Here is a 22264-nt window from a genome sequence, read left to right as displayed (position 1 = left end):
GCGGAGATGATGCCCTGAACAACCTTGGGCCCCGCTATCAGGAGGTCACCCCGTAGTAAGGGGGAGAGCTGGAGCACGTTGGCCACCGCATCTACGGCTTTGTAGACGGCCGCAAAGAGGTAAGGGTGAATCGACGACCGCAGCTGATGCTCCCATTCCTACAGAACGCCCCAAATTGTCAGCCAGCCGCACCTCCCGCATCTTCCTTTCTTTTCCATCCTGTCTCTGTTTTTCTCTCCTCTCTCTCTTTTCTCTCTGTTTCTGCCCTTCCGGGGTGGGGGGATGCATACCCATGTAATCCAAGCGCCACTGTCCCGGCCAAAAGCAATCCCCCATGCGGGCTCGAGCGACTGGAAGAACTCGTCTGGCTGGAAGAACGTCCGGACAAGCAGGCCGTTAGCGATGCGCAGGGCCAGCAGCAGGAGGAAGACGTCCGCCGCCCGCCGTCCCTGCTGGGCCCCCTGGCTGCTGCCGCCGTGGCCCCTCGAGGCAGCACCAGCACTCCGCGCCTTTGGCATCGTTCCGCGCGGGAAAAGGAGGCGAACCACTCGACTCGCTACCAGCGTTTCCCTCCCTTGGCCGGCGGAGGAACTCTGAGCAGCGTCAAGGGAGTTTAACTAGGTTAACAGGCTAGGAAAAGAAACGAAAACAAAGCACCAGCAAGACGAAGAAGAAAAAGACAAAAAGAAAAAGACCCGAAGATGTCGACCAGAGGGCGCGATGATGTCAAGATCCATGTGACCCGCCGGTTTTCTTACTCACGGACGGCCTGATTCGCCGCCGCCGCTGCGCTTCGTTGCTTTTTTCTTCTTTTCTTCGTCTGCGGCCCTCGAGATGGAGCAGGACGGTGGAGTTGCTGGTGCGAGTCACCTTCACTTAACGGCATAGCGTGCTGGACGGGGAGGATACCGTCGGGGGAGGGGGAGTGGCAGCGTGCGCCAGCTCGGGGCGTATATAAAGGCTGCGCGGGACGCCCGGCGGGGAGGGAGGAGGAATTGCATATCCAGACATCCAAGACGAACAAGAGATACCCATACCCATATTATTATTGCATTGCACGGGACAAGCTACAAGACACAAGACACAAGATACAAGACGCAGTGACAGACAGAATGGCTCCAATGGCGACTCAGGTGGTTCCGGGCGGCAAGGACGTCTCGAAGTACCACGCCTCGTCGACCGAGTCCGCCATCGCGGAGGAGGCCCAGTACGCCGCCCACAACTACCACCCGCTGCCGGTCGTCTTTGCGCGCGCATCAGGCACCTCCGTCTGGGACCCCGAGGGGAAGCACTATCTCGACTTCCTGTCCGCCTACTCCGCCGTCAACCAGGGCCACTGCCACCCGGAGCTCGTCAAGACCCTGACCGAGCAGGCCGCAACCCTCACCCTGAGCTCCAGGGCCTTCTACAACGATGTCTTCCCCAAGTTCGCCAAGTTCGTCACCGAGTACTTCGGCTACGACATGGTCCTGCCCATGAACACCGGTGCTGAGGCCGTCGAGACCGGTATCAAGATTGCCCGCAAGTGGGGTTACAAGGTCAAGGGCATTCCGCCAAACGAGGCCATCATCCTCAGCGTCGAGAACAACTTCCACGGACGTACCGTAAGTGCTCATTTGATAATAACAAGGATAGGGGGTCGGGAGGATTCGTGCTAATTGCTCTGTGTTTTTGTGATAGTTCGCTGCCATCTCCATGTCTACTGACCCCGAGTCGAGGGAGAACTACGGCCCTTACCTGCCAAACATCGGCAGTGTCATTCCCGGCACCAACAAGCCCATCGTATACAACGACAAGGAGTCTCTCCGCCAGGCCTTCGAGGCTGCCGGCCCCAAGATTGCTGCGTTCCTTCTCGAGCCCATCCAGGGTGAGGCTGGCATCATGGTCCCTGACGAGGACTACCTCCGCGAGGCCAAGGCTCTCTGCGAGAAGCACAATGCTCTCTTGATCTGTGATGAGGTTCAGACCGGTATTGCTCGTACCGGAAAGCTTCTCTGCCAGGAGTGGAGCGGCGTCAAAGCCGATCTCGTCCTCCTTGGCAAGGCCATCTCCGGCGGCATGTACCCCGTCTCCTGCGTTCTCGGACGCAAGGACGTCATGCTTACTGTCGAGCCCGGCACACACGGCTCCACCTACGGTGGTAACCCACTCGGCTGTGCCATTGCCATCCGTGCTCTGGAGATCATCCGCGAAGAGAATATGGTTGAGCGTGCTGAGACTCTAGGACAGCAGTTCCGTGCTGGTTTGAACGCTATCAAAGACCCTATGATCCAGACTGTTCGTGGCAGAGGTCTGTTGAACGCTCTCGTTGTCGACGAGTCCAAGACCAACGGACACACTGCTTGGGACCTGTGCATGCTGATGAAGTCCAAGGGCCTTCTTGTAAGCCATCCTCATTATCTCCCTGGAAGTACGATATAAACCTATTTCTAACTGATATCTCCTAGGCCAAACCAACCCACCAGAACATCATCCGATTCGCTCCTCCACTCGTCATCACCGAGGCGCAAATCAAGGAATCCCTCCAGATCATCGAGGAGGCCATCAAGGAGCTCCCAAACTCCCCAAAATAAACGCCTAGCCTCGCCGCTCCCCTCGCAAGAACCTTCTCCACCTTTCACGACCACGTCTTACTACCACCGCATTGCATTCTTCTTTTCTCCTTTACTCTTTCGGATGAAACTTAATGATTCTCCAAAAACGATTTTTCTTTTCCAACTCAAAGCATATCTTCAGAAAAGCAACAGCGCATCATGTCTTCATGGTTTATTTAAACGGCTAAAGGGAATAGTCACTCGGGACTATAGGAGAAAAAGGGGGAAAGGAAACACCCAAAAAAAAAAAACAAGGAGGAAGAAGGGGCCTAACCATGGCCGGGGCAGGCTTCTTGTCATCTTTTGCTTTACATATATACCCCTTTTATTACCCTCGCGAGCGGACAGTTAGATACTATCTGAGAGGAGTTGTGTAGGGTCATACATATCACTTCATGGCGAAGGGAGTCTTCTGTTTCCGGTGTATTCCATGCCGCAGGGCACAGTGTAGTGAATACTTTTTTTGCTGAACTAGGAATAGACTGTATGCTCAAGGCCCTGACCTTCACTATTTCTCTTACTCGATCCATTCGTTCTCCGTGAAGTAATTCATTAGCATCACAGACACGAGCCCAATGTCAAGATACACTGCACAGCAAACATGGAATTATACGCGGCAAGCTCGCCAAACGGTTGAATCATGCAGGCATCCGGACACAAGGATGAAAAATAACTAGCTAGACAAAGCCACCAGGTCGGGCCTTCATGCTTCGTATCATGCATGAACACATCACCCTGTCCTTCCATCCGACACCCAGGCCAGTATCTCCCTACTCCTGCCCTAAGAACACCCCCCTTCAACCATCACCAACATCCATAAGTATATATATCTCCAGGTCGCGGACGTCGGAGAAATAACTCGGTAGCTATAACTAGGAGAACGAGCCATCTGCCAGGGCTCCCTACTTTTAGTTAAGGTTGTGGGGCCTCGCCGGCCGATCTCCCAGCAACTTTGTTCCGACCGCCAAGCTCGTTAAAGATAGTTAACAAGGCTGGGACGACCCGACGACATCAAACACAGACACGCCGGACAGACCTCAGGGTGCAGCGGCCGGAGCGCAGAGTCCCGATATCCGGCCTCTGATCGGTCCTATGATACCCGTTAACTTACCCTGCAAGTCCGGGATGTTGTCGGGATTCGAGAAGCTGCATGGCTGCAGGCAGCAAGCAGATCGAAGAGCGGCGTCAGCATTACGATGAGATCACGGATATATCTACGTCAAAGGACTCAACAGGCCGCCGTTCCTGAATAACTGGATATCCAGTTCTAGTTGATACTACAAATCCCGGCGATAGGCTTGTCTCTGGATGCACTGGTTGCTCGAGTGTGGCAGTTCTGTTCCTCAGCCTAGGCAAGACAACTTATCTTTCCTTTTTACCGGCTCTTCTGGTCTCAGTCTGACAGCAGTAGACACTCGATAGGAGTCTCACTACGAGGCACTTAAGGATGGCGTCTACCTGTGGGAAATATCACGAATTCTTGGTTAAATATGGCGAGAGCCTACGCCAATGCTCTAACATGGTAAACTATGTTCTAGGGGATAGAGGGCTCGAATCACGAGAGTCAATCCATTTGGGCTTCATATTTGAGACTGCAATCTTTATCGGTCAAACTACACTGATGATGCCTGGCATTTGAGCGAATGTCCTACCCTGCTGTTGCTACCACTTATACCATATCAATGAGGGTCTCGCAGCAATTGACCAAGATCAATACCATCCATGAAGAGAGCTATTAAAATCATCCTTTTAGCAGCCTGTTGTCCCTAACTTTGAGCTAGTTACCTATAATCACATACACGGCCTTTTTGAACTGCCAGGCGAACGGTTCCGGCCACAAAAACATGTTAACTTGCATTTCGTGCCATCGCCTTACGGTCAGCTCATATGCTATCCCTGCTGTAGCATGCCTTCTTATTGCACAATTGAAGATCCTCAGCTTGGTTTACCGCATCTTCATGATTGCAAAACTGCCCATAAGGTTCAAGTCAATCATTGCCAATGCCTTGAGCGACTCTGGAATTACGGTAGAGAGGGTGGTGCTGGACTGGATACAGATGAGGGGGCTAGAGGCTATTTTGTGGAACAGACGCCGCTGGTCGGTTACCATGTTTAGTCCCTTGCGAAACCCTCAGGCTATTTGGAAGCTATGTGACGAACCAGGGGTTTTGTCGACGAGGAGAAAGCTGTGTGGTATACTATTCAACCAGAAAGTCACCAGTACCAGGTATTCAAACTTACAATCCAATTCATTCTTCCCCTAATAAATGCTGATCATGAACTGCAGGGTGCGAGCCAACGTCCAGCAATGGACCCCTGAACTCGACTCTCGCGTGTTTTTCTTTATAAAAAAGCCCACGAGTACAAGCGTTACGGTACTTTATTCCAAGAGGGGCAGATCAGTCTGAAGATCATCGTTGGCCTTCCTCCAAAGGGTATTGTTGATACACTCTTATGCACCTGTCAACCAATCAACGTATTTGTTCACACAGACCTTGCTATTGTTTCCAATCTTTTCATCTTCAGTCCCAAACTTTGGCTAACGAAAGTCGAGCAAGCTATCAAATCGGATTGGTTCCTGGACTCTTTTATTTAGATTAATCGTCGATGTGTGGGGGTTTGCCCTCGCATCCGTCCAACTACGATTCATGATCGCCGACTAGTCATTTGGCATAAGGAACTCAAATGACTGTTCCAGGAGCTTTCGAAATCTATCATATTCGCTACCTGAGGCATGGTAAATCAGGATATGTCAAGGTCATGCTGAATGAATCTCTTCAACTGTTACCTAAAAAATCCAACTTCCGACAATATTATTGTTGATGGCCGTCTTATCCTGTCCATGGTCTAATCGGATGTTCAATTATTGACGCTCGATTCTATCCAATTTCAAAGTTTTTGGGCTGACAGCTTATTTATACTTCTTCATCTCCAACTTGAATCCAGCACTATACTACACATATATTCATATATCTTGAAAATGCACGGCCTAAAGGTTCCAAGCTTTCTCTTCGACCTCGGGCCAGGGAGCCTGGATACTAACTATGCATTAGGTATACACGAGATTATTTTAACTATAATCAAACCTGTTGAAATGTACGCATCTATGTTGGCATTACCTACGGCTCATTTCTTTCACGAGGCGGCTGGGCCACAAATAGATAATTCAACTGATATGAACTGACGATATGGAGTATCAGTAAACTAATTCTTTCTCAGGTGTTTTCGACTTATTGTTGATTCACTCTGGTTTGCACCAGCCACCGAGTCAAATGCGGCATCGGGATGACCAGACAAGGCTCCTTCTAACTTACCATGAATGATATGCGTTGGTAGTAACTAACTCGAGATACCTAGCTATCCTTCGGCGGATACTTTTCACCTAGCAGCAATATATTGAACACTGGCCAGAACCCTCACGACCCATACAAGGTTTCCGCCCTCGGAGTTAACGAAAATGGTGACAAGCCGCTTAACACCAATAATAATGTCTTCAAGGGTCATGAACGGATGAAACTCATCCGAGTTTATAAACCCGGGAATACGAGCTACTTGATCACGGACGAAATTGAATCCCAACAGGGTGCGAATTACTAAGCTTAACCAAGCTTTGCCGCTCACCGTACGGGACCGTTTAACAGGTAAAAGCAGAGAAGCGACGAAAAGAATGACCGAGCTCAAATTCGGCTGTAAAGGGCTTTTCGGACTTTGATGACTCCAGTGGCCAGGGTGGAAAAGCTGACGCCCAACAGTTTCCGAGACGGTCAAGCCGCTTTAGTCATTTATAATTGCACTCGTCTCCCGGTCGGTCTGTCATTGCGAGGATGAACGACATGCACCGCCCACACTGTATAACATTTGTGAGCATCATGAAAGGATAAGAGAAAGCCTATCTAGAGATCGAACATCTTTAACTGTTTATTTATACTGCCTGACATGCCGTCAGCAGTGGCTGGCAAAGATAGCGGCCGCCACAGTATGACCAACAAAGAGATCGACAACGACGGCAGAAATGGCGACCAGAGTGAATCTGATGATGGAGGAAAGGGAGTAGACTCAGCCTATGAGAATAAATTGCGATGGTATCAAAAGTTGAACCCGATCAGACTTCAAAAACCGCCGCCTGTGCCGACAGAGCGAGCAATTTCAAAGGAACATGGAGCCAGCTTGCTAAGTGTCATCACATTTCAATGGATGCACCCATTGATGATGGTGAGCTTTCTCCCTGGTATAAGTAATATGTTGCATTTAATAACGAAGTGCTATCTAGACGGGCTACCTCCGGCCCCTCCAGTTACAGGATATCTGGCTGGTAAATCCAGACAGGTCAGTCGAAGGACTTTCTGCGAAACTTGAAGCTTCGTTTCAAAAGAGAATTGAACGTGGCGACAAACATCCTCTACTCGGAGCTGGGTATGAAACATTTAAACTTGAGATATGGATCGGTGCATGCTGCCAGATGGTTGCTTGCGTTCTCCAGGTTCTCACGCCTTATACCACCAAGTATCTGATTGCATTCGCAACAGAAGCATATATTGCACGGCATAAACATGCTCCTGGCCCTCACGTTCGCAACGGAATTGGAATTGCAATCGGCATTACTGTTATGCAGATCGTCCAGAGCGTGACTACAAGCCAGTTCTTCTTTCGAGGAATGATGGTTGGCGGACAGGCTCGGGCTGTCCTTGTTAGTATGATATTTTCCAAAGCAACGAGATTATCTGGTAGAGCCAGAGCCGGTGGGAAGGCTATCAGCCCGGAAGAAACGGGAGCAAAAGCCGCCGGTCAAGATACCGAGCTTCGAAAGGCTCGTGATACCATCTTGACGTCAATCTTCAACAAGAAGAAGCATGTTGGACCGACAAACGCAGTCGCTGGTGTGATGGGCGATGGGACCGGATGGAGCAATGGTCGTATTGTCACGTTGATGAGCGTGGATACCGATCGAATAGACAAAGCTCTGGGCCTATTTCACCTTCTCTGGACGTCACCTATCATCATTATCCTTGCTCTTATTCTTCTCCTGGTAAATATTGGGTATAGTGCTCTTTCGGGGTATGCACTTTTAGTTGCAGGAATCCCGTTATTGACACACGCTATAAAGTCCCTTATCAGAAGACGAAAGAAGATTAACAAAATCACCGATCAGAGAGTATCACTCACCCAGGAGATCCTTCAAGCTGTGAGGTTTGTCAAGTTCTTCGGCTGGGAGCAGAGTTTCTTGAAACGCCTTGACGAACTTCGTAAGAGAGAAGTACGTGCAATTCAGGTTGTACTCGCTATCCGCAATGTTCTCCTTTGCATTGCATTGTCTCTTCCCGTCTTTGCCTCTATGCTCTCTTTCATCACATTCTCTCTCACCAAGCATCCCCTTAACCCAGCCCCTATATTCTCCTCCCTGGCTCTATTCAATACCCTTAGACTGCCATTGAATATGTTACCCTTAGTACTTGGCCAAGTGACCGACGCATGGACTGCCCTGAATCGAATTCAGGACTTTTTACTTGCCGAAGAACAAAAGGACGATATTGAACGGGACGATTCCCTGGACAATGCACTTGAGATTGACAATGCCTCGTTTACCTGGGAACGTCTTCCATCAAGTGAGGAAGACTCACTCAGCAAAAAGGGAACCGGAAGCCGCAAAGGAAAGGTCAAGTTAACCAAAGACATGGAGAAAGAGAATGCTGATTCGGGTCTTCAAAGCCCTACGGAGCCATTTCAACTTACCAACCTGTCCTTTACTGCCGGCCGAAACGAGCTCATTGCCGTCATTGGTACAGTTGGGTGTGGTAAGAGTTCCCTGCTTGCGGCTCTTGCAGGAGATATGCGAATGACAGGAGGTCATGCATCTATGGGAGCGTCTAGAGCCTTTTGCCCGCAATATGCCTGGATCCAAAACGCAACAGTGAAGGAAAATATCTTGTTTGGTAAAGAATACGACGAGGTCTGGTATAACCAAGTCATCGATGCTTGCGCCTTGAGAGCAGATCTCAAAATGTTACCTAACGGAGACCAAACAGAGATTGGAGAACGAGGGATAACAATTTCTGGAGGTCAAAAGCAGCGGCTGAATATTGCTCGTGCGATATATTTCAATAGTTCGCTGGTTCTTTTGGACGATCCTCTTTCTGCTGTGGATGCCCATGTTGGCCGTCATATCATGGATAACGCCATATGTGGACTTTTGAAAGACAAATGCCGTATTCTTGCTACGCATCAGCTCCATGTTCTTAGCCGATGTGATCGAATCATATTGATGGATAATGGCCGCATTGAAGCTATTAATTCCTTTGACAACCTCATGCGCCACAATGATAGTTTCCAGAAGCTCATGTCCTCGACCATACAGGAAGATGAACAAGACAATAAAGGGGCTACAAGGAACGCTACCGGAGCCGCTGAGGTTGCGGGACCATCACAAGGGGAGAATGGAGCATCAGGCAAGGCACCAGGTGCTTTGATGCAAAAGGAGGAAAGGGCGGTAAATTCCGTCAGCTGGAAAGTTTGGCGAGCCTATGTTTCAAACTTTAGCTGGCCCATAAACCTCCCTATAATCGTCCTCGGCCTAATACTTGCAAACGGCGGTACAATCGTCAATGCCTTATGGCTCTCTTACTGGGTATCCAGAAAATTTGACTTTTCCACGGGGGCATACATTGGGGTATACATTGCTCTGGGTGTTGCACAGGCGCTCTGTCTCTTCATTTTCTCAACCACCTTGACAATAAGCGGAACAAACGCGAGTAAAGCTATGCTTTCTCGAGCTATCAATAAGGTCTTGCGAGCTCCAATGTCATTCTTCGATACCACACCCCTAGGCCGAATGACCAACAGATTTTCAAAGGATATACATACCATGGACAACGATTTGACAGATGCGATGCGCACGTTTTACTTGACCTTTGGCTTAATTCTTGCTGTGATCACTTTGATCATTGTATATTTCCACTATGTAAGTCCTTGGATTTTGAATATCCGGATTGAAACGAAAGTATCATCGTGCTAACGCTAAAATAGTTCGCCATTGCGCTGATACCGTTACTTATAATATTTTTATTCGCAGCAAATTTCTATCGGGCATCCGCAAGGGAACTAAAACGTCATGAAGCTGTGCTTCGATCAGAGGTATTCTCGCAGTTCACTGAAGCCATATCGGGGACAGCATCCATAAGGGCATATGGACTCCAGGATTATTTCACAAAACGGCTTCAGAAGGCAGTTGACAATATGGACAGTGCATACTTCCTTACCTTTTCTAACCAGCGATGGCTTACCGTCCGACTGGACGCCGTTGGTTGGCTAATGGTTTTTGTAACAAGTATATTGGTTGTTACATCGAGATTCAACGTGGATCCAAGCATCTCCGGGCTAGTGCTTTCGTTCATTCTTTCAATTTCTCAGCTGCTACAGTTCACCGTCCGTCAGCTCGCCGAACTAGAGAACAGCATGAATGCGACAGAGAGAATTCATTATTATGGAACCAAGTTGGAAGAGGAGGCCCCATTGCACCTACGCCGCATGGATGAAAACTGGCCACAATCCGGCCAAATAACTTTTAAGAATGTTGAGATGAGATATCGTGCTGGTTTACCGCTTGTGTTACAAGGACTTAATCTGGATATTAAGGGAGGGGAACGGATTGGTATTGTCGGGAGAACTGGAGCAGGCAAATCTAGTATCATGTCCGCCCTGTTCCGCCTAACCGAGCTTTCAGGGGGTTCGATTATGATTGATGGTATTGATATTTCCACCATTGGTCTGCATGATTTGCGCAGCAGATTAGCCATCATCCCACAGGACCCTGCCCTGTTTCGTGGAACGGTACGATCCAACTTGGATCCTTTCAATGAACACTCTGATCTTGAACTTTGGTCTGCTCTGCGGCAATCCCACCTTATCAACGAAGAAAATGAAAATAACAGCGACACTGAGCGCAATGAAAAGAGTACAGCGTTACTTGAAAGCGATCACCAGCCGCAACAGCAACAAAAGATTCATCTTGATACTGCGGTAGAAGAAGAAGGATTGAATTTCTCTCTTGGTCAAAGACAGCTAATGGCTCTGGCCAGAGCCTTAGTGCGTGGCTCACGTATTATTGTTTGCGATGAAGCTACTTCTTCCGTCGATTTCGAAACAGATCAGAAAATACAGGAGACGATGGCAGTTGGGTTTAAGGGCAAGACGCTCCTATGCATTGCGCATCGTCTTCGAACAATTATCAATTATGATAGGATATGTGTAATGGATCAGGGACGAATAGCTGAAATGGACACTCCCCTTAATCTATGGGAGAAAGAGGGGTTATTCAGAGGAATGTGTGAGCGGAGTGGCATCGTCAAGAGTGATCTGACAGTGCGTATAGAAAGCTAGTCAAGCCAACCAACCTCATGGGATATTTGGCACACTTAAGTATATAAATCCTCTCCCGAGGCTATCTCGAGTAATATAGTGGCGATGGCATACATTTTTCACTTCCAGTTACGTTGATATAGATTTGATACCCTTAGGGACACATCTGACAAAAAAAATATTGAGAAATACAAGAATTCCCGTAAACAATACTCCCATCTCATTGCTGAGCCTCCTTATACCACTATATTAAGCTGTTAGTACTATTATTAGTGGCTTGGTCTTCGTCTTCTGAAAGCATAGCATGCTCAAGGTTGACTTTAGGCCCCTTGAACCATTTCCTTGCACTAATAATCCACCACAAAATAATACCAGCCATGGGGCCACCATATACCACACAAGTCCAGTTCATATCCGCTAGCCTGTTGACACGTTAAACTCATTCCTCGAGACTGCAGGAAGACAATGGGGACTCATAGACTTACGTTAATTCAGAACCGGCAACCTCTAGGAAGCAGACGATTGGCAGCATTATCACCACAAAGGATACACCAGATATCCCTATGAAGGCTGTATACTTTCCTAAGTTCCACGGTCCAGCGCGGAATCTTTGATTGACAAATAAAACCCGGATAGCAATCGGTATTGAAAATGCGATTAACGCTGAAATACCACCAATGGAAAACAATGCACCCATTGCGACATCACCAGCAAATATGAGGAGCGTAGATAGAATCCCTAGAACGCAGTTGAACCACACCGCATTTACTGGAGTCTGGGTATATGGGTTGATCGTTTTCCAGATGTTGGAAAAGGGAAAGCAATCGTCACGGGAATAAGCATAGGTTACGCGAGAAGCGGATATCATACACGCTTGACCCATCGAAAAGCCACAGATCACAGTTCCAGCAAGAATTGCAAGGGCTAGTTTAGTTGGCATGACCTGGAATACGTATGAAGCCCATGGCTGTCCAAGCTCCGAGTCGATAACTTCATCTATATCTCTCACTGTGTAGGCAACCACGAGCTGAAGGAACCAGCCCATGATGCCACCAATCCCGGATGTCATGACGATCGCTCTTGGAGAAGCAATGTTGGCATTGGAGCATTCCTCGCTCAGATGGAAGGGAGAATCGTATCCGGACATGATCCAAATAACACTTAAAAATGACATCATAACTGCAAACCAATCTGGGTAAGAGGTACGGTTGTGGATCGTTCCCCAGACGTATTCTGACGAATTGAACCTAGGAACATTACTTGTTCCCACTGGTATTGCGATGAGGACAAGGATCAAGCAAATTATATTGAATGTCGATCCGTATGAGTTCAGTTCTGCTAGCCACTTTGTTGACATACTACTCATTATTCCATGGATTATCATCAATAACGTTGTCAACAGAAACGTATGAAAGGGTTGTGGAACATAACCTGGATGGGTAACTGATACGGCCGCTAGAATCATCCCGGATATGCCGTAGTTCACCGACGGCGCAGCCGTCACCTGGGCCATCCAGTTCGACCACCCTGTTATCCAGGCTGCGAATGGGCCCCAACCAGCCGGAGCGAGTACTGCAGCGGCATAATAAAGTCCTCCGCTGACAGAAAGGTGTCAGCGGAACTTCAACGGGTATAAAAATCTTTTGGTAAATGATATTCGGATGGAGGTTATTTGCTATACCTTGTTGGCATCGAAGAGCATAGCTCGGCCATGGACATGGCAACACATTGGAGAAATATCATTGCGATGAACCAGCCCCATACCATTGAGTTGCCGGCATATCCCATCCCTAGTATTTCAATTTAACATTTAGCGCACTCACGGGCCTTTGCAAGGCAACCAGGCAGGAGGGTGCCTTGACGTACCATAACTCATCGTACTCGCGTACGAAGGTAGTAGCCCAAGTATTGAGAAACTGACACAGAAAGTTGTCCATAGGGAGAACTCGCGCTTAAATTCCTGCTTGTACCCGAGGGAGACAAGCACTCGTTCATCATCATCCAGCTCATTTTGGCGGGCTGCCTCAGCGCTACCTTCAGGCGATATCGATGTTGTTTGAGAACCAGTGTGCTCCCCGGACAGCTGATCTTTGCTTAGAGTCATGGCTGGTGTATATACGCTCGGTATTCAGCGGTGACCCAGTCTATCAGCAAAGGAGAAAAGAGAGAGAGAGAGAGAGAATGATAGGAACCCGACGATTCCAGAGCTGCGAGACACTCGAGGGAGGCCACATTTTGTCCCACGCAACATGCGAGGACTCTGTGTGACCATAACTACCACCGGACAGGGAAGATGCCGTTTGCACGGCGTAACCCTCTGGGCCAAAGTACACTCCTCGGTATTTTGTGCCCATGTTGACTTTGCCTGGCATTTTAACACTAAGGAAGAAGCAATGGGAAACGGCCCCCCCTGCTCCAAAGAGGTAAAACTCCATGTCACTAGCGGACAAGGTCGCTGATAGTATCTGGAATAACCCAATTACAGGGCCAGTCCAAACTAGAATAACTAGTTAGTGACTGTTCCTTGCGATCCAGCAATCAAACCAAGCTTGTCAGATTGCTCACAAGAGGAAAAGGTAAATCATTTAGTAAGGTAGGCAACAGAGGAGACGCAAGCAGGCTAAGAAGCCCGGCTCGACGGCCGCTTGACCATAAGATATCCTCCTCGGCCACCATCGTGTGTACGGTTGTATGAAGTGCAGGCAGGCTGTGGCGATGTCGTGAAGGGACGTGCTCAATTAACTAGTGTTATTACATAAGCAGCTTATCTAACTATCACCAAGTCAAATGTCTCGCTCGTCTTTTCTCTCCAGTTCTAACTTCGCCTAACCATTAGATATGGATAGGAACAATTGTTTGGACGGCAATAACCCTTTAGAATGCAAATATTAGTGGCCGGTGGTACCGTTCTGGGATATATAACTCATCATTTCTCCGGTCAGCCTGGGTGTGGACCTATAAAGTAGTTATGGTTGGGCGTGATGGGGGCCCGCCTCCTTCAAAGAAATTGAAAACATCCAGCAATGGATATCAGGCGAACTCTTCGGGCTCTGTTCGTCATGATCATGAAAGACTCTTGTCTTTGAACAGATCTATAACCCCTCCGCTCTCTCGGAATCAACAGCCTCGGAAACCTGAGAGTCCTTCGGGACCAGGGTGGCCATCCAGACAGAAGATTATTCCATCACCAATCCAACTCACTCATATCCGTGATATCAGTGATTCAACGGGATATAATGAAGGCTGCATCAAGCTCCGGGACATTCTTGGAGATCCCATGATTAAGGAATGCTGGCAATTCAATTACCTTTTTGATGTGGACTATATCATGGGTCAATTTGACCGTGATGTGAAGGATCTTATCCAGCTGAAAATAATTCACGGATCTTGGAAGAAAGAAGCTCCAAATAGGATTGCCATCGATGTAAGTGGATGATGTGATTCATGCACCAGAGCCCGTATCTTACCCTGGGATAGGATGCATGTAAGCGATACCCAAACGCCGAGGCAGTTGTGGCATATATGCCTGAGCCCTTTGGAACTCATCATTCAAAAATGATGATTTTGATTCGACATGATAACCTAGCACAGTAAGGTGCATCCCAGTACCTAAACTGACGGTGTCGAAATACTAAAACAACGGTTCTTCTTTTTGCAGGGTCATAATTCATACTGCAAACATGATACCGAGAGACTGGGGAAATATGACCCAAGCAGTTTGGAGATCTCCGTTGCTTCCTCTCGCCCAGCCCCAGGTGGGTGATACCTGTGGGGTGTTTGGAAGCAGCACCCGTTTCAAGCGAGACTTGCTTGCTTATTTGGAGGCATATAACAACAAAACGATCAATACTCTCATTCGCCAACTACAACGATATGATTTTGGAGCAGTGAAAGCCATGCTAATTGCTAGTGTTCCTACAAGATTGCCGGTCAAAGAATTTGACTCCAACAAGAGGACACTCTGGGGTTGGCCTGCACTGAAGGATGCCATTAGCTCCATTCCTATAGACCGCAGCTCATCTCAGGCGCAGAACCCCCATATCATCGTTCAGGTAAGTGAGTTCAATGTAAACCACGTTTATTGTACCCGTTTTCCCTGACACACATAGGTATCGTCCATAGCTACGCTTGGACAGACTGATAAGTGGCTGAAAGAAACATTTTTAAGCTCACTGTGTCCTCAACCTGAAGTTAATCAGAGCCGTTCCACTTCCAATGCGAGGTTTTCTATAATCTTTCCTACGCCTGATGAAATAAGAAGATCATTAGATGGTTATGGTTCCGGGGGGTCTATTCATATGAAAATTCAAAGCCCCCCTCAGCAGAAGCAGCTGGCATATTTGCGCCGCTATTTGTGTCACTGGGCAGGGGACGCTGAAGATCCAAAGAACTCTGATCCTGCCACAAAATCCGACAGGGTACGGGAGGCTGGGAGGAGGAGGGCTGCGCCTCACATAAAAACTTACATCCGGTTTTCCGACTCAGACATGAACAGCATTGACTGGGCAATGATTACATCCGCTAACCTCTCGACCCAGGCATGGGGAGCTGGGGCTAATACCCACGGGGAGGTGAGAATCTGCAGCTGGGAAATAGGGGTTCTCATGTGGCCGGACCTTTTCCGCGAGAAAAATATAGAGGAATGCAGTGACAGCTCATTAACCAACTATGTCAAGATGATCCCTTGCTTCAAGCGCAATGTCCCCTCTGAGAAGCCACCACAAACATCAGAGAACGACTCCACAAAAGTGACCTTGCATTCGGACGCCACGAATATGACAAGGGTTGGACTGCGCATGCCGTACGACCTTCCACTCATTCCGTATACCCCTCAAGAAGTTCCGTGGTGTGCCACAGCTGTCCACCGGGAGCCGGATTGGATGGGTCAGACCTGGGAAGAGAGCGATTAATTGCATACACGGCAATATAACCCCGCAAATTGCTCGAATGTGCATATTATACCCCTGCCGACATTAACGTTAACTTCAATAAATATATGTAAGCCCAACCCTTTTAACAGGGGAAGTAAAGAGGGGGTTTGACAGCGCAGATATGAAACGCTGAACTCTATTACTTGGGTATGTCGGCTCTAGAGTATTTACGCGATGAGACATAGCAGGAATATAGAGACACAGATGAGCACGAGAAGAGGACAAAAACAACGACGAAAACAAAGGTAACCAGAGAATACCACCCGTGCCGATGATCTTTTCACACACGGCAGTCAAGATGATATCATGTCCCATTTATGAATTTATGTACCCAGCGTTAATATCATTTTACATGCCCCATGTTCATGGCTCCTCTTGCCTCTGGACTCCTTTATGTATGCTTTATTCTTTTTCTATTGAGCACCAACAGATTCTGGTTGCTTGGACTCATCATAGCCATACTTGGCCTTTAGTTTTTCGACAAGCTCAATGTATCGCTCTTGCGCTTGCTCTGGGGTAACTCCTTCTTCAACAACTGACTTCCACTTGCCATACTTGTATTTCCCCTACCAAACAACGTTAATATATTATCGCGAAGCATTGGATTAATGGAGTAGGTACCTTCAAGTCGAACATCCCTGGAGCAGGAGCCTGGTCGAATGGAGGTTCTTGTTTTCCTTGCTTGAAGAGGGCATAGAGCTAGTTATTGTGACGGCCGTGTTAGCCAGCTGTTATCCTTTGTAACCGTAGATGTTCATAGTTGGGGGATATAGCAACAAAAGGAGGTTGAGATATGGCATACAGTCAAGAGTTCATCATCACTTGGCTTAGCGAGGAGTTTTCGGCTGGCTTCAGCGGCGGCTAAGAATTCTGGTGAAGACATGGCTGTATCTGGACCTTCTGCTTTCTTCCTTTCTTTTTATTTCGGCGTGAATCCGGGTGTTTCTCAGGTACGGCTGACTCGGCAGGAGAGCTATTCGATCAAAGGAGGGGAGGGGTCTTTTTCTGTCATTCGATAAACCCGCGTCAATTAGTTTACTAACTAGATAACTCGAGCTCGTTGTCGGGGACAGGCTAGCGGGGGAATATTCTTCTCTCTCTATTGGCGACCTACTCACTCTTCTGTCCGGCGGTCTCGTTTCTTCGTCTCTTCTTCTGTTCTCCTTTTTCTGGCTGTGTTTTGTCTGGCGAGAGGAGGGGCTTTGCTTTTATATTTATAGTCCATGGATCACGGGGAAGCAAGTGGCCCTAGCGCAAGGGTGGTGCTTGGGCGGAGTTACTCGGAGTTACCTAAGCGCACGGCGAAAGCGACGAGGGCTGAAAGTCACTGGAAGTACTCCGTGATAGCCCTCATTGCGTCATGGCTGCAGGGATAACGGTGGTGTCTGGGAACACGGTGGCCTTCAGGTCCAAGGGACGGGACAGAGGGGCCGTGGAAGCTCACCAGCTTGCAGGAGAGTGCAACGCCCACCGTTTGGTTTCTTTTCTTTCTATCTTTCTACCTTTCTTTCCTTTTTTCCCCCATATTTTTATTTCTCTCTCTTAATTTTACATTTATTCTCCCCTCCTTCAATACTTGTGGGACAGTTATCATGGGCAAAGGAGGCACAGCCTGTTTGGCTTTTAGCGAAATAGGTTTTTAACGTCTTTTCGCCTATATTCCTCTTTCTATTAACTATAGCACAAGTTCTGATAATAAGCGCTAGCACTGCTGACTAAGGCATTATTTTAGGCCGATCGCTTACATCATACTCGATGCCAGCTCGATCGTCCCAGTACATATCCAACGCAGGCTGATGTTTTGACTCTGAATTCAATGCATTTCTCGCAAGACTGGCTTTCTGAAGTATAATCTAATATGTGGACAGACTGTGTACCGAATTTCAAAAATGCGCTAAACCGACCGACTCCAACAAGCATGCAGGATGCAAGAAGTAACAAGCGATGGAGAGAACCACCATGTCTACAAAGGGAATAAAATAAAAGGCACAAAAGCTAAGGAAGACCAACCATATGAAGGGGAAAAGGTGCAACGAAAGAGAACATGAAGAGGCATAAGCTTCGTTAAGACGTTAAGACGATAACCGGCTTACCAGTCAACGGCCCATCCGTTCTTCTCCAGAAAGTCTTCACAGGCCGCTTTGAGCGCATAATTGGGTCGGAGGTCGCTGGTGGTCATTGGTACACGAGATATGGGGTCAACCTCGGACTGCTGTATATGTTTCAAGATGCTTGTTCTTTCGAAAGAGTGACCTGAAGGTGTAATAACTGGATCATGCATAACTTCAAAGGTAATGTTGTCGATCAGGTATTCTGGCATATGCTGCAGACAAGGGTTAGTTACTGGGAGCTATAAAAAGCCCGCGGAAAAGGGAAGAATAAGAAGGGAATTGAGGAAAGTGCTGGAGAAGTAACATACCCTTTCCTGGAGCTCCGAATCCACCGAGGCAAATGCTTCTCGCACATCCTTCAACTTCTTCGCATATTCTTCCTCCAGCAACTTCCTGTCTTCTTCGTATCCAACCTTGCCCATCTCTCCTTTCTCAAATGCGTTATGCAAGGCAGCAATTTCTGAATTTAAATCCGCCTCCATCAACATTTCTACCTGTTTCAGAGTCTCATTACGTTCTCTGATACGAGATGTTTCCTTCGCTGCCCAAATACTCTGCTTTGCACGAAGTATAATCCTCGACAGGGGCTCGGAGTTGGGATTCTTTGTCTCAAGACTGATCTTGTATGCGGCGAGCGCGATTTCAAGCGCTTCGGCAGGTCGTTGTAGCGCCAACAGAGCCTGGGAAAGGTAATAATTCGACTTGACACCTGCGGCATTCTTGGGCCCGTAGAGGTCCGCGGCGATTCGTGAATCGTGTTCTGCTCCTTCCCATAGTCCCAGCTTTATTCGGACGAGCGCGCGGTTATTGAAGAAGGTCGGGTCATTGGAATTTTTCTGGATTCTATTGACGGGGATCGTGAGCATTGATTCTTCGCCAGGTTCTCCTGAAATGCTATCAACCAAGGGACTGTCATACGCTTGAGAGTATAACTCCTCTGCACCTTCATAATCCCCTTCCTTATACCGTTCATTGCCTCGAGCCTTTAGTTCATAAGCCATCGTTGATTACTCGGGGTATTCGAACAGCCTGTTTCCAAGTGTGAGGTGTGTCAAAGAAACTGGCCAGGCTTAACCGCTGGCCTTCTCCAGACTCATAAATACTCAAGCTTCGTGTAGTTAATGAAAGCGCTGCGCTAAAGGTAGGAAGACGACGTTCGATGATAACACGTGAATATACATAGTAGTAGAATCGCTGGAGATAGAACAAGAAGCGTAATAAAGGACAGGCGAAAGAAAACAATGAAAGAGAGAGAGGCGCCGGGCTGTATTTGCGCAAATGGCGAAGCGCACATCGCTCCGCCCACCGCAGGCGTCTTTTCCTCTCCTGGACGCAGGAAGAAGCGGGTGGAAAAACTTGATTAGTCATACAGGCACAAAATTATCCCGGTGCCGAGGCAGCAGAGCCCGCCGGAGATACGAACGAACAATGCATAACGCCGAGGAAGGGAGAAAAGAGAGAGCAATTATTTGATACAACCACTATATCATAAAGGCTAAATTCAAGGATATAGAGCATGCAGAAATCATTAAGTCGTGTGGGGAAAAAGTCAGATGCACCTGGAGAGCTGCCAGCATTCACAAGGTGCTCAGTCCAACTCTGAACCGTTGAGTGTCAGTAGCTCAGGACGTTCCCTAGTCAGGATTATCACTGAGCGCAGGCCGGAGTAAACGAGAATATAAAGCTTTGCCGCTTTCTTCCAGCTCATCCGTGGCTGACACTTTTGACAAGCCAGAGAGTCTCACAGGAAGATGTCCAGCTGCTGCCAACCAGTCTTTGGTCGAAGCATCATGCATGCTCCGACTCTCAGGGTACTCTGAGCTAGCTGCAATACGCCCAACGCTCGTATCATTCAAGAGCTTCTTCAGACGTGTAAAGGGGTGTCCATCGCTGACTGCCATAACAAGACTTGCAAGGAGAAGCAGCAGCCAGGATAAAAGGAAGAATATTGCCGGGATAGCGAATCGCAGGTCGTAGGTCACTTTACGCTCATAAGCCCTTACAGTTTGAGTAAATGGTCCATCTCCAGTTGCCCTCTTTTCTACTGACGTACTTCCTCTCATGTTAGTGCCGACAGTATTGCTGGCCATTATGTCGGTCCAGATTAGACGAAGAAGCTTCGACGCATCGTCTGCGGTCTTGGATAGATTACGCCATTTGTTCCCAAGACCAACATTGCTTGCTCCAGAATATGAGATATAGTCGTCACTAAAACGACCGAAAAAGTTGTTGAGTAACAACTTCCCCATAATCCCATATGGCATTGACGCTCCCGCAAGGTTGTCCAGAGGCCCACTAAATGAAGATAATGTGAGGCTATAATAACTGAATGGCAGGTAAAACGAAGGGGCTCGAGTGAAGTTGTAACCAGGAGTGCCTTTATATGAATTGTCAACGATACCCCAAAGCGGCCCTGTGAAGGCACCTTCGGACCCTGGATGCCACCAGTCTTCCAAGGCCCAGAGCGGGTGGTCGTCTGAGCTAGAATATTTCTTGTCTTCAATTTTCTTCACAGAAAGGGACTCCAATGAGGCTGTTCCATTCATCACGAAGGAGACAGTCTTCACTGATGATTTGACAGCACCAGCGCAGGTGTATATGGGCTTTCTCCATTTTGACCCAGCCTCTTTGAATAGTGGATTTCCCTCATCTACCCTCGATGCTGCTCCAAAAAAATGGCCACACTCAACGTTATATTCATTTCTGATGGAAGCATCATTATATTGCCCTAGGCATCTGCCCTTCAGTTCGGAAAAGAGCCCAATGGAATACCAATAAAGATCGTCGTCAGCACTTTTAATGGTACGGTTGCCCACGGTCAGGGTTCCATTATTGTCGAACGACACGCTTGGCAGGTTTAGCCAGGCACCATTTGGAGACAGAGACTGAATATCCAGGGTGACAAAATACGGCACGCTACCAGCAATAGGGTAATGCTTTCCGCGAGTAACGTTGAAGCCGTATCCCACTGCACTGGAATTCCCATCTGTGAGGTTATATGTAATACCAGCCAGGAAATTGTTAAGCCAAGCTGATCGATCTGCCCGAAGTTGAGGGTCCGGAGATGCATACGTGATGTTTGGCCAGCCTTCATAAGGATCTCCATGTCGCAGATTGGAAAACCCGCCTTCGTCTACGAGTTCTATTGAACGGATAGGCGGCGAAAAGGTTCCATTTCGAGTATCAGCCAGGGTAAGCTCGTAGGTGAGATTGGTATTGACACAGGATATTTCGGGCTCCACCCATAGAATATCTTCCTCCCATTCAGCGCCAAAAGGCATTCCTGACGGCACACTATGGTTCCGAAAACCAATGCCGCCAGAGTGCATATCGGCAATCACGCCTTCAACTAAAGTTATATCGTCTCTTGAAATTAGGGACTCAAGAGATAGCAACTGCCCTCTAGGGTAAGGTTTGTGATCATCAAAGTATTCGGAAGTATACGGCAGCCAAAACCGGTATTGGATATCTAGTATCCCGGCTATGCTTGATTTCTTAGAGACGCTTGAGAACATTTCCGTGATATTCTCAGGAATCCTCGTGGTGGCAGTAATATCAGGGTTTGCAGACCGGTTACCCTCGCCCTGGTTAATGACTGCTCCAGGAACAATGGCTCCGGGGCAATAAGCGCTGGTGATAATGCAATCACGAGATAATGGCATATCAGGACGACCTATTGTGTTCTTGCCGAAGTTGGAGAGATCGGGTGCGTAGTGGAAGCTGACATCACGACTCTCTGCTGGGCGAATATGGTCACCAAGTCCCAAGGGCGTCACAACCCCAGATACAACGCCAAGGAATGCAAGCCCAATATTGGTGTAGGCCAAGGTCGAAACACTCCAGTAAACATGTTTACCCGCAACAGAGTCCGTCCGAAGTATGCTCGGCCATAATGTTGAATGTAGCTGACGGGCTAGCACCGACCTGGCGCAGTTTTGTTAGGATATAGTAGGAGACGAAAGGCGTGGGTGTGGTAGTAAACGCTGGATGGCTATTCAAAGCTTACCAGGATGCCGCAGATAGTTTATCACTCAGACGGTGAATCAGCACGACAGCTAGAAGCAATGGGAACGTGACGGTAACTATGAGAGGCCAGTGGATTAGAGAACTATCCTGGAGACGCAGGAGCAGTTAATCATACGAACAAAGTTTCCAAACGCTATCAGACCGGAAACCCGACCGACTGTTAGCGTCGTGATACTTTCCATATTGCACAAAGCCTTCCGGGGATCTTGAATCCCGCTCAGAACCCCCAGTTGTTTTTCGAAAGAGCCTC

General features: G+C 48.1%; 8 protein-coding genes across 8 annotated transcripts; 3 read left to right on the top strand and 5 right to left on the bottom strand.

Annotated features, from left to right (window-relative positions):
• Positions 1 to 158: 158 nt before the first annotated feature.
• TRV_02982 (uncharacterized protein) lies at positions 159 to 518 on the bottom strand (the record flags this gene model as incomplete). Its single annotated transcript, XM_003022854.1, has 1 exon — positions 159 to 518. The coding sequence occupies one exon, from the start codon at positions 516 to 518 to the stop codon at positions 159 to 161; it is 360 nt and encodes a 119-aa protein (XP_003022900.1).
• A 594-nt stretch (positions 519 to 1112) lies between these two features.
• On the top strand, positions 1113 to 2573 carry TRV_02981 (acetylornithine aminotransferase, putative; the record flags this gene model as incomplete). The annotated part of the gene is made up of 3 exons (XM_003022853.1): positions 1113 to 1604; positions 1681 to 2382; positions 2448 to 2573. 3 exons carry the CDS (start codon positions 1113 to 1115, stop codon positions 2571 to 2573), a joined length of 1320 nt encoding a protein of 439 aa, XP_003022899.1.
• A 3957-nt stretch (positions 2574 to 6530) lies between these two features.
• Positions 6531 to 10967, top strand: TRV_02980 (ABC transporter, putative; the record flags this gene model as incomplete). The annotated part of the gene is made up of 3 exons (XM_003022852.1): positions 6531 to 6806; positions 6895 to 9549; positions 9615 to 10967. The coding sequence occupies 3 exons, from the start codon at positions 6531 to 6533 to the stop codon at positions 10965 to 10967; spliced, it is 4284 nt and encodes a 1427-aa protein (XP_003022898.1).
• Positions 10968 to 11190: 223 nt separating this feature from the next.
• TRV_02979 (GABA permease, putative) lies at positions 11191 to 12312 on the bottom strand (the record flags this gene model as incomplete). Its single annotated transcript, XM_003022851.1, has 2 exons — positions 11191 to 11368; positions 11432 to 12312. 2 exons carry the CDS (start codon positions 12310 to 12312, stop codon positions 11191 to 11193), a joined length of 1059 nt encoding a protein of 352 aa, XP_003022897.1.
• A 1602-nt stretch (positions 12313 to 13914) lies between these two features.
• Positions 13915 to 15856, top strand: TRV_02978 (uncharacterized protein; the record flags this gene model as incomplete). The annotated part of the gene is made up of 4 exons (XM_003022850.1): positions 13915 to 14370; positions 14424 to 14536; positions 14605 to 14998; positions 15056 to 15856. The coding sequence occupies 4 exons, from the start codon at positions 13915 to 13917 to the stop codon at positions 15854 to 15856; spliced, it is 1764 nt and encodes a 587-aa protein (XP_003022896.1).
• A 434-nt stretch (positions 15857 to 16290) lies between these two features.
• Positions 16291 to 16760, bottom strand: TRV_02977 (Acyl CoA binding protein family; the record flags this gene model as incomplete). The annotated part of the gene is made up of 3 exons (XM_003022849.1): positions 16291 to 16443; positions 16499 to 16576; positions 16680 to 16760. The coding sequence occupies 3 exons, from the start codon at positions 16758 to 16760 to the stop codon at positions 16291 to 16293; spliced, it is 312 nt and encodes a 103-aa protein (XP_003022895.1).
• A 1206-nt stretch (positions 16761 to 17966) lies between these two features.
• Positions 17967 to 18989, bottom strand: TRV_02976 (uncharacterized protein; the record flags this gene model as incomplete). The annotated part of the gene is made up of 2 exons (XM_003022848.1): positions 17967 to 18227; positions 18297 to 18989. 2 exons carry the CDS (start codon positions 18987 to 18989, stop codon positions 17967 to 17969), a joined length of 954 nt encoding a protein of 317 aa, XP_003022894.1.
• Positions 18990 to 19622: 633 nt separating this feature from the next.
• Positions 19623 to 21650, bottom strand: TRV_02975 (uncharacterized protein; the record flags this gene model as incomplete). Its single annotated transcript, XM_003022847.1, has 1 exon — positions 19623 to 21650. One exon carries the CDS (start codon positions 21648 to 21650, stop codon positions 19623 to 19625), a length of 2028 nt encoding a protein of 675 aa, XP_003022893.1.
• Between the last annotated feature and the right edge of the window lie 614 nt (positions 21651 to 22264).

The sequence above is a fragment of the Trichophyton verrucosum genome (assembly GCF_000151505.1).
Source record: "Trichophyton verrucosum HKI 0517 chromosome Unknown contig00255_1.f1.exp, whole genome shotgun sequence".
Lineage (NCBI taxonomy): Eukaryota > Fungi > Ascomycota > Eurotiomycetes > Onygenales > Arthrodermataceae > Trichophyton > Trichophyton verrucosum.
This window is presented reverse-complemented; position numbering and strand designations above follow the sequence as displayed.